Below are 10,626 nucleotides of genomic sequence, written 5' to 3' on the forward strand. Positions count from 1 at the left end.
TAGCTGTGCCTCTGTGTGTGTCTTAAGCGATATGAGTCAGTTCTATAGGACATTGTGGGTAGAAAGAACAGATATGCTAGCCTGGCAATACAACCATTTGAGAAACTAACATTCCATTGTGTAAATACCAGCTCAGGCACAACATATGTTTACAGTTTTGTGCGATTTTGCCCCGAAAGATCTGCTCAGAGATAAGAAATATGATACAGGCGCTGGTCACTTCAGGTAATTTTAAAATCATTATTAAAGATTAAAATACTTTTGTACAAAGAACATTTGTTTTTGTTTTTTATAAACTACACGGATTTCATGGGTAATTTGTTAGGCTAATAAAGTTTACCCCCTAAAGCGGAATAGAACAGTCCGGACTCCGACTGAAGTACGGCGTAGTTCAGGGAACGGACAACAATAGACAGACAACTACTTTTGGGTTTTACCTTACCAGAACTCTTAAGTTGGTCTACAAAAGAAACAACAACAACAGACAAATAAAAACTAATCTCACAGTCTTTTATTAATAAATACATGAAACAAAAGCAGCACTACTATCTTAACCATTGTGTCACTTGTTTTTAGTATGGGGGTCAAGTTTTTTTCGATGGGGGGTAATTTCTGACGAAACGTAGGTCGCATGCAATAAAAGCTCTGGTTGTCAAAGGAATGGCTGTGTAGGGTTGCGTGCGATCTACGTTTCATCAGAAAATACCCCCTCCCCCGCCCCAAAAGGCGATCCTGGGTAGCATGCTGGCTAATATACTATCAAATTAACCCTTTTTCTACTAAGATATCCCTTAGTGGCACCACTTTGTACAATGTATACAGTATTAGGCAGCAGGGAGGGGGTTAAGCTATGAGGACTGCCTGGAATTTCGAGGCCCTCTGCGAGAACAGGTCTGTATAGGCTATCATGCAGGCATATCTACACATCTACTCAATATGCAAGCTGTACACTGTAATGTAAGGATGCATTGGTCTCACAACTTATTCTCCAAGCAGATGCTAGTTGTTAGATGGGAAGAATGTAAACCGTGGTCGTGCAAATGGGTTTCTAGGTCGGAGACGTCTTGGTGGTGGATATGGTGGGTGTCTGAAGTGACTGTTGAAATGGGTTGGAACAAGTCGGCGGCCGTGGAGACGTGGGAGGGCGTAGGCAGGTAGGTAGGGACGTGGGACATCTGGTAGGCCGACCTGGAACTGTCGCTGACCTGTAGCTGTGGCACCTGTAAATAAAAGTCATTCGGAAGTTTGTAGATTTTTTTACATATCAGTTCACGTCTTCTTTTGTCATATGGTATTCCAGCAAGTCGCAAAAGTCTTGTTTGAAATGATACCAGAAAGTTACCTTCTCACCTAACTTAACAAACGATAGACTTCAGTTATTTGGAATGCGTGGTTAACAAAAAGTTTACAGACTGGTCTGGGAACACATTCATGTCTGTACTTACCCTGTGGCAATAACCTGCGTTGGTTGGTGAATGTCCGGTAGTTGGTAGCTTGGGTGGCGTTGGGAATGGCAGCCGAGGTGTAGTTGGCGTTGGTAGCTTGGGTGGCGTTGGGAATGGCAGCCGAGGTGTAGTTGGTGTTGGTTGTTTGGGTGGCGTTGGGAATGGCAGCCGAGGTGTAGTTGGTGTTGGTAGCTTGGGTGGCGTTGGGAATGGCAGCCGAGGTGTAGTTGGTGTTGGTAGCTTGGGTGGCGTTGGGAATGGCAGCCGAGGTGTAGTTGGTGTTGGCAGCCGAGGTGTTATCGTGGATGGGGTATCTGTCGGCCCATGACTGTCTAACAGTTTCTTGTGTTGTTGTGATTTCGTGGTTTGTTGTTGCTGCTGCTGCTACTGGCGATGTTGTTGTTTTTGTTGTTCTTGGTGCTGCTACTGCTACTGGTGTTGTTCTCGTCGCTGCAGTTGTTGCTGCTGCTGTCGTCGTTGCTGCTGCAGTCGTTGTTGCTGCTGCTGCTGTCGTTGTTGTTATTCCTGGTGTTGTTGTTTCTGCCACCGGTGTTGTTGCTGTAGTTGTTTGTGCTGGAACTGCTACTGCTGCTGCTAGTGGTGTTGTTGTCGTTGTTGTTGGTGTAGTTGTTGTTTCTGCTGCTGGTGTAGTTGTTGTTTTTGCTGCTGGTGTAGTTGTAGTTTCTGCTGCTGGTGTAGTTGTTGTTTCTGCTGCTGGTGTAGTTGTTGTTTCTGCTGCTGGGGTAGTTGTTGTTCCCGTTGCTTGTGTAGTTGTTGTTTTTGCTGCTGGGGTAGTTGTAGTTTCTACTGCTGGTGTAGTTGTTGTTTCTGCTGCTGGGGTAGTTGTTGTTTCTGCTGCTGGTGTAGTTGTTGGTGCCACCGTTGTTGCAGTTGTGGTCGTTGCTGCTGCTGTGGTCGTGACGCTCTTGTCTAGTCTTTCTGATTCTGCAAGGGCGTTGTTTTGTTCTTCTATAATCCGCCTTCGCTCTAGGATTTCTGCCCTTTAATGGTCATAAAGAAAGTTTTAAGACAAATTATGAAATGACAATAAATGTTATGTGTAGTAATACTAAATGATTTTGTAACCTAAAGAAAACATGAACAATTATCCAATAAACAATGAGTATGGTGTATATACTTATTATTTAGCCAGTGAAGGATTACTTTCATTCTAGTTTCCAGTGTATTTTGTTTGCCTTCATTCTCGATGAATAATCGATACTTTAAAATTTGGTTCGTGCGAGGTAGAAAAAAAAAGAAAATAAATGTGTACACTACGAGCCCGTACCTTTCAGTCCTGATGTCGGACAAAATCCTTCTCCCACTGAGGAGGAAGTCTCGGAACACAATGGCAGTGGGCACTGCATCTGTGACAAAAGCGAGGAGTGGGTAAATATACATCAACATCTTAGTCATATGGAAATTATACTCATTGCACACTATAGGCAGTTAGATTCTAGCCTGGGTACCAGTGCCTACCAATAGTTGGCAATAGTTGTCTGGTGTAACTGTTTAGAAGGTAAATTTGAGGCAAAATATAAGTCAAATTCTATTTGCTTTGTCTAGAAAGGTAGGCATGGCCCAAATCTGGTAAGCCTGCCCACAAAATTTAGCCCAAATTTCTCGGCTGATGTTCAGGGTAAGGTTCTGGATGTGTCACAAAAGCTTAGACTAACCAGGGTGGTATTCAGAGACTATGGCACAATTTCTATAAGCCTACCTGTCCATGTATGCAGAGGCGTCATGACTCTGCCTGTCCCAGGGACCAGCAGCATGAAGTCTGGTGCCCTCGGGGGGTGCAACCTCGATACTGTTGACAGAAAACAAATCACCATTAATTAAGTAATGAGTTATACGCGATCAGTCTAGCACAAGCAGTGTAGCGCCATTAATTTAAAGATTTAGACTTTTCCTCCCTTCTCTGTGATGAGTTGAGAAGAGACAAGGTTTAGGATCAAAGGTTTATAGCCTTATGCGTCTTATGCCACGATACATACAACTACCATGTTAACAAAGAAATGTTGCGAACCTTCCTCGGCGTCCGAGGTGTCAGGCTGATAGGGCCAGAAGTATATCTGGTCTGTTGAAATGGCATTTACGATGTCACTGAAAATCAAAATACGGAATGATTAAGTATGGAGGCACAGTTTGTTCCATGAAAAAGCCTTTGTACAACAATCACACACTTTAGTATATTGACAAAGACTTGAGCAAAACATACCCTATCAGAGACTGCAAGGGTGCCCGCGTGCGAGAGTTCACCTGGCAGATTAACAGCAGCCTTTCATCTGCCCAGGCCTGTGCACATATCTGCAAACAATACGTGACAATAATGAATACCAAACAGATACCGCCTGTTGAAACTAATCTGTAGTCCCTTGAGATATGGCATAGTCTTAGAGGTGAGAAGAGATGAGAAGTTATCCTTTTGGTCACGTATCAGGAGTCGCACAACCTCGGATGATTAGTGCATTGGGAATAGGCAGCGATGTCAACATGTTCTTCCTATCTCTACACGCGAGAGTTTCGTCTGCTGAATTGACAGTGGATTTTCTAGAAATTGTACGTCGACACCGACCTAAAAACAGTTTGGCTATCTCTGTAACTCGACTAATAAAAGCATGTGATAGAGACAGCAGATGACACGGAGTAGGCATGAAATTGTTAGCCGAATGAAGATTCCCTTAAATACTAGTATTTCTTACCTGACGGAATGGCAACGGCCACACAAACGGGCACGCGTTGGACCCTGCAATCTCCTGCATGATGGTCTGCAGCCTCAGAGCTCGGGGGATCCGCCCAAGAAGCCCGCCTAATGAGAAAAGAACAAGAAAATATTTTGAAGACTGCCTAGTACAGCTGTAGGAACAGTTGCACGCATGTCAGCCAACGTGTTTATAACAAAACTAACGAAAGGTGAACACTTACCCTCAGCTGGCACATCCAGCCCCGACATGTTGTCATCTTGGGTGAGCTCTACATCTGCCAACCAGTACAAAACGACAACATTAACATTAACACAACAAATCATAACTGAATGTTTATCGAGTTACTGATCCTTTGAACGCGCTTTTCCAAAGGTCAATAAAACTACACTAGTCTGCCACAGGTATCCTGATGTCAACAGGTTACAAAACTGATTTGGCTTCTTCAGCTCATTTAGTCCTTAAAACATATTTTTTAAGCTCTTCCAAGAGGTATATAATTCTTAATAGCATGCATCGTATCTAGACTACTTATAACTTGGGCACATACCTGTCGAAGATGTTGTTGCCACCCAGTCCTCCTGAGTCATGTCTTGGTACCAGAAAGCTATTGAGGGAAAATTGAAGAGAAATTTGCAGTGTAATTGGTGTAACCAATGAGTGTAATGCATATACCTCTTACATGTACATCAGTGATAGACAATGATGACTACAAATTTAATGAAAAGAAAAGGATAACTGCTAAGCTGTTGTAGTTGTTTACTTACAAGTTTGACCTTCAGAATACCTCTCCGCATCTTCCACGTCCACGTCCACGTCATCCTCCCATAACCTTCTCGGCGAAGGTAACGATTCCATGATGTGATCTTCATCTGACTCGTCGGTTGCCCCGCCGGACCCAGCCCGCTCGTTCTCCTCGTCGGTGGCTCTGCCGGACCCAGCCCGCTCGTTCTCCTCGTCGGTGGCTCTACCGGACCCAGCCCGCTCGTTCTCCTCGTCGGTGGCTCTGCCGGACCCAGCCCGCTCGTTCTCCTCGTCGGTGGCTCTGCCGGACGCAGCCCGCTCGTTCTCCTCGTCGGTGGCTCTGCCGGACGCAGCCCGCTCGTTCTCCTCGTCGGTGGCTCTGCCGGACGCAGCCCGCCGGCTTCCATTGGGCTCCGCCACCGCGCTTCCCAAAGTATCATCTTCGGAGTCAAAGTCGAACACCGTGGAGCGATCTAAAAGAATGCGAAAATAAATAATTTGCATCGTTTTTCTATAGACTTGTCACTTTTCAAATAAGGGTAAATGTCTTTACTGGTGTGGCACCGTTTGCTAGAAAATACAATATGGATTCACCACTTCGTCACCTCTGCAGAAAACACCTGATTTGGAGTGAATTGGTCGTAATAACTAATATAAGGAAATGGAGTCAAAATTATTACTATGTATTATGGTTAGAAATACGGGTGCGTTACAAGGACTCTTTTTCGGAATGGAGTGAGACAAAATGTGGTCTCCCCGAGGGACTGTTTTGGGGCCTTTAGTTTTCCTGGCTTTCATAAACATACATACACATACATATTCATACTCAGATAGTTGAAGCATTAACATAGTTCAGCTTCCAGCACTTCCAGCTAGGCTTAACCTACGCGGGTACTTGATAAACAGCGCCGCTGAAAACGCGACATCAAATCGATGGTAGTTCGTCGATGATTTGAACTTGAAGTGAAAGTGCCAAAGTTACTGGGCTTGCACCTGCAAGCAGACCTCAGATGGGTCGACGCTCATGTAGACCACATGGTGAAGAAAGGCGGCATGAGGCTGTTCCTATACTCAGAAAACTGAAGACTTTCCGATTACTTTGTATCTACAGAAGACTTACGATCTACACAAGCTACATCCGACCAGTGTGTGAGTACGCAGTACCAGTGTGGCATCCAGGCCTTACACAAGCACAACGTAACCAGCTGGAGAGAATCCAACGTCGTGCCGTCAGAACTATCCTTGGCAAATACTACACTAACTATGCTGACGCCTGTCTCCTACCTGGCCTCGAGACTTTGGAGCGACGACAAGACCACCTCTGCTTGACTTTTGCCAGAAAACTCTTACAATCTCCCGACTACCGGCATTGGTTCCCTCCCCGCCGTGGGGACATCAGTGGACGTACAACACGGTTCAGTAACCAGATAGACTGCTTTAGAACAACAACTAAACGCCTTAGAAACTAGCCTCCTTTTCAGGCCTTCCTGGATCGGTCGTTTTTTTTGGGGGGTGGGGGGATTTCTGATGAAACGTAGATCGCACGCAATAGAAGCTCCGGCTTAGCCTCTACCAGGCTTGGGGAGGCGGCTGGAAAGAGTAGAAATCGGCCAAATAGAGAGATAAGCATGCCAAGGGAGTTTGTCCGTTGAGAGAACAGTTCGCGGCAACCCTACATATATCTCCACGGAGATAAAAACGACCGATCCGGAAACGCCTGAAAAGGAGGCTACTAGAATTAACGGACTGTTCCTGAAACATAAATTTTGCTTACCGATATACAGATACAGCGTCTTATCCGTTCGCCTCCCAAGTTCAGCTACAGTCGGAAATCCCCGGCCAATGCGTACCCATGGTGAACCGGCTTGCTGCGTTGAAAACTCGTACAGGCGAGCGTTTCTTGAAAATACAAAGAAGAGAGACATACATGTAGTTGAAGGACATTAATGGAGAATATCACTATCATATCAGTAAGCTGCACTTTTTATCAAGTTGTTTCTTGTATACGAGCTACATTGATGTGCAGTTGACGCACTTGAAGCTGCAACCATCAAAGAGAGATATATGGGGTACACGACAAACCAAGAAACATACGCGTTTGTTTGAAAGATGTTTGGCACATGTCTGGCCTGGTATTCTAAACAAAACGGTTCCTATACGGCAGCATTGGCCTTGACAGACGTACGGATGACGGTGAAGTTTTATGTTTCGAAAAATACTATGGTATATATGATTACACCAAATTGCCGCAAGCTTGCAATTACATTTTTGCAAATACAATGACGTGAAATTTCTACACATTGTTAATTCTTGAGGTAATACGTACTGCGGGGTTGCCGAGTCCAGTATGGCGCGCTGTGCACGTCCCCCAGCGACCTCTCTAAGCTTCTCTATGATGGTTCTGAATAATCCGTCGGCCGTGTCATTGTTTTTTATTGAAGGCCGACACATTAACCCGTTTCGGCCACTTGGAGCACGTCTTGCGTTTAGCTGATTGCTGGTGATTAGCAATACAGGTCGTCGGAAATGGTTGGCCCGGCGACGCGATTCCTGTGGCCGTTGACGTCGCGCTGGCGCTGGAGTTGAGCTGTTAACTTCATTTGCCAGCACCAGGCTTTCAGCAAACGGATCTCCGGAATCAGCCATTCTGTCATGTAGAAAAATGACAGAGGGTCAAATGATATATAAGGCTTTGGCTTAAACTAGTTAAAGGCTAAAGAAAATATGGAGCATTTCTAAGCCAAGGAGAACAGCACGTGACTGAGTATAAACATGTATCATTGAAGTATGCCATGATTATTCATTGTTCTGGGGTGATAAGTATGTATTCTGAATTAAGTCTTCTTATTACCGACAGAGACTGTATATCCAGCAGGCATACAGCAAGGACAGCTCTGTTCTCGGACTCCGGTTACAAAATGAAGCACTGCTTCTGTTCAAAGCAATAGCGGAAAGGGGATGCGGTACAATGTATGTCTAACAGCCTTGGTCTGTAACTGCAGCGATAACTTTCACCAAGGACGTTCACCATGCCATTCTGTGATTACGTAGTGCTACAATTTGTGTCAACGGTGGGCTTCATTGCGTTATCAAATCAAATATTATCTGCTAAGTCGTGATGGTATTGAAAACTGTTTTATTGTGCCTTTCTTCTACAAACAGCCAGCAGAATTATGAAGATACCATTCTCAATACACATGCTGCAAACTAAAGTAATGGAAGCCCTACCTACGAAAATTCTCTTTGTAATGCATAATCGCTTTATATCGAGGACAACAATGGCTGTGAACTACGTGTGAGAAGTCGCTATCTTCTTTGATGTCCACAAATGGGTACGAAGTACCAGAGTGAGCCGTTTATTGCTTTGCCTGTCAGCTGTGACCGGCCGGGACTTAGGCCTCTTATTGAAACACGAAAAGGTAACGGTCTGACAACCTTGTCCACGGTTTGTCAAAAGGCAATTATATTCCGCTTTCCCAATGGAAATTGTAAAATAAACATACCTGCTAAGGGGCTATATGGCCTATATTACCGACAAAATCAGGAACATTCTGAAGCAAAACCTCGTAAAACCTCGTAAACAATGTGTCTTCTGTGTTGATTTCTAACACGGGCGGTTCTATCGCCAATTTGGGAAATGGAAGAGTCTATTCTGTTTGATATTCATTGAAAGGTAGATATTTTATGATGTTATAGACAATTTGTTCCCTTGAAATGGACTATTCGGTAGCGTGCCCGGGCGCTGTCTGAAAAAAAACTTTCCTCAAACTTCCGACAAGATCCATCACAGGGGCACATCAGTGAAGAACAATAAAGCATGTATGCTTTCCTCAGCAGGCTGACTGGCGTTTAAAATGGACAGTGGAAATCAGGGATTGCAGCTTTTTGCATGTTTCTTCGCGATGATAGATGGGCGCGAAGAAACATGCAAATTGCTGCAATCCCTGATTTCCACTGCCGATGTGCACCGAGTGGGGAGGGCCCGTCGTGTCTGCGTGGGAAAATTTGGGTTGTTTCTGCTACAATTTGGTACAAGGAATGTCAGAGATGCTGATATTAGTTCCCAAGGATTGAATTAGCTAGTACTGACTTCGCGACCTGCTCACGGTGGCCTCGATGTCACATTGTGTATACAGTCACACCGGGAGACCCCGCGGGGTTTGGTGGCGCGGGAGCCTGCACGCCGGGTTGTTTATGGCCTAATTAAGCTAAATGATCTGATTTTATTCTGAGGTGCTAAGCTACTGTCCTTGTTCTGTAGATGAGCGGATTAATTTGATGCGCTTTCATCGTAGCGACTTCTCACAGACTCCGGTAGGCAAGCTGGACCCTCTACGGCCGGCCAACTCCTCTGGCCAATGTTGTTACCTCCGGGGAAGGAGACATCCTTCCGCGAGGAGGTTTTACTATTGTTCGAAACATTTCTGTCAGCAGCTGTTTCTCGCGATCGGCTGGACGGATTAGTCTGTTGTTCGGTGTACGTATTGCTATTGGGCTGCAGATGATGCAGAACGTTTTTGTTTAATTGTATATGTGTTTATGGGCGTCGAAATAAAAGGTTTTTAAGTGCTCCGGACACCCCCGCCATGCTGAAAATGGAATTTACCATGTTGTTCAGGAATGGGGAGGTTTCAGTTTTGGGTCTTACCATTTAAAAGGGGTCAAACAGAGGGGTGTCTGCTTCCGATATGTATTTTGAAATATTATCGCAGTTGTATCTCGCGTTGGGGTAGACTGGACTCGGTGTATGTTCTTCTAATGGGCTGTAGATGGTGCAGGTTTTTTGTTTTTATTGTATATGTGTTTTGGGGCGTAAAAATCTGAAAATCGTCGCGCGCGGCGCTGGGCTGGCTGCCAGCGCAACTTCCGGGTGGGCCAATGGGTCAGGGGTCAACGCCCTCTTGCGCAATCTTGGATGTTTTCGGCGTATAGTACGACTTCTTAACTTACAAATACCGTGGTATACTGTCTCAGACCTTCTCGACATGCATTTTACCGTGGGTACATGGTATGGGCTGCAGATGAAAATGTTGACCAGTCCTGTATTAACACAACCAGGAACGCTAAATCTAACATAAAATTCAACACCATCAACTATACAGAACAAACAACATGGAAAAATATACAATAAAAAGCCCGGAGGTATAAAATCTCAGATTTTACTTGTTTTGAACTTTTAATGATACCATTGCATTGAAAGATGGAATGACTGTAACAAGTAGTAAGGAAAGGACTGTTTTCAACTGTTCAGGGCAAAATATGAGCATTTTGCAGTTGATTTTGAATTTTTATTTTTATTTGCAAATCAGAAAAAAATGAAGCGGTGAATCCGTTAACCAATAAATTAACTTGGTGTGGCCTAAGTGCAAGCAAAATTTTTCTTCTTTGTCTGGTGCAGGTTAAATGTTTACTGCACCAGTTCAGGTATGCAGTGAAAAATATTTTGAGCCCTGGGGTATTCTGCTAATGATAGATGAGTTTATCCATGGAGTTTGAAAAGTTGTTATCAATGTTTATTAAATTTTTAGCCATGTCCAAACTCTATTCTTAGTGTTAGCCAGGTTAGAGGTTATAACCTCCTTGCTAGAATTCATCCTACAGTGAGCTAGGTATTGGTGGACAAAGACTAGATTTTTTAAAAACCTCCTTGTTAGGACCTACACATGTACAGGATTGTACACGTCATGTACATATATATGGCACTCATGTGGAGCAGGTTGACTGGTCAATCA

The 10,626-nt window shown here is 44.4% G+C and overlaps 1 protein-coding gene across 1 annotated transcript in view; it reads right to left on the bottom strand.

Moving 5' to 3' along the window:
* Positions 1 to 584: 584 nt before the first annotated feature.
* Positions 585 to 10,626, bottom strand: part of LOC109479594 — a 13,745-nt gene continuing 3,703 nt past the window's right edge. The window contains exons 2-13 of the mRNA XM_019781584.1: positions 7,221 to 7,541; positions 6,669 to 6,793; positions 4,918 to 5,367; positions 4,701 to 4,757; positions 4,374 to 4,427; positions 4,151 to 4,257; positions 3,667 to 3,755; positions 3,475 to 3,551; positions 3,166 to 3,255; positions 2,734 to 2,812; positions 1,446 to 2,446; positions 585 to 1,220 (exon numbers count right to left, since the gene is read on the bottom strand). Coding sequence (XP_019637143.1) covers positions 1,000 to 1,220; positions 1,446 to 2,446; positions 2,734 to 2,812; positions 3,166 to 3,255; positions 3,475 to 3,551; positions 3,667 to 3,755; positions 4,151 to 4,257; positions 4,374 to 4,427; positions 4,701 to 4,757; positions 4,918 to 5,367; positions 6,669 to 6,793; positions 7,221 to 7,540 — 2,670 coding nt within the window. The 5' untranslated portion in view covers position 7,541 and the 3' untranslated portion in view covers positions 585 to 999. The remainder of the gene's footprint in view (positions 1,221 to 1,445; positions 2,447 to 2,733; positions 2,813 to 3,165; positions 3,256 to 3,474; positions 3,552 to 3,666; positions 3,756 to 4,150; positions 4,258 to 4,373; positions 4,428 to 4,700; positions 4,758 to 4,917; positions 5,368 to 6,668; positions 6,794 to 7,220; positions 7,542 to 10,626) is intronic.

The sequence above is a fragment of the Branchiostoma belcheri genome, unplaced genomic scaffold, assembly GCF_001625305.1.
Source record: "Branchiostoma belcheri isolate BF01 breed outbred unplaced genomic scaffold, Haploidv18h27 scaffold495, whole genome shotgun sequence".
NCBI classification, from domain to species: domain Eukaryota; kingdom Metazoa; phylum Chordata; class Leptocardii; order Amphioxiformes; family Branchiostomatidae; genus Branchiostoma; species Branchiostoma belcheri.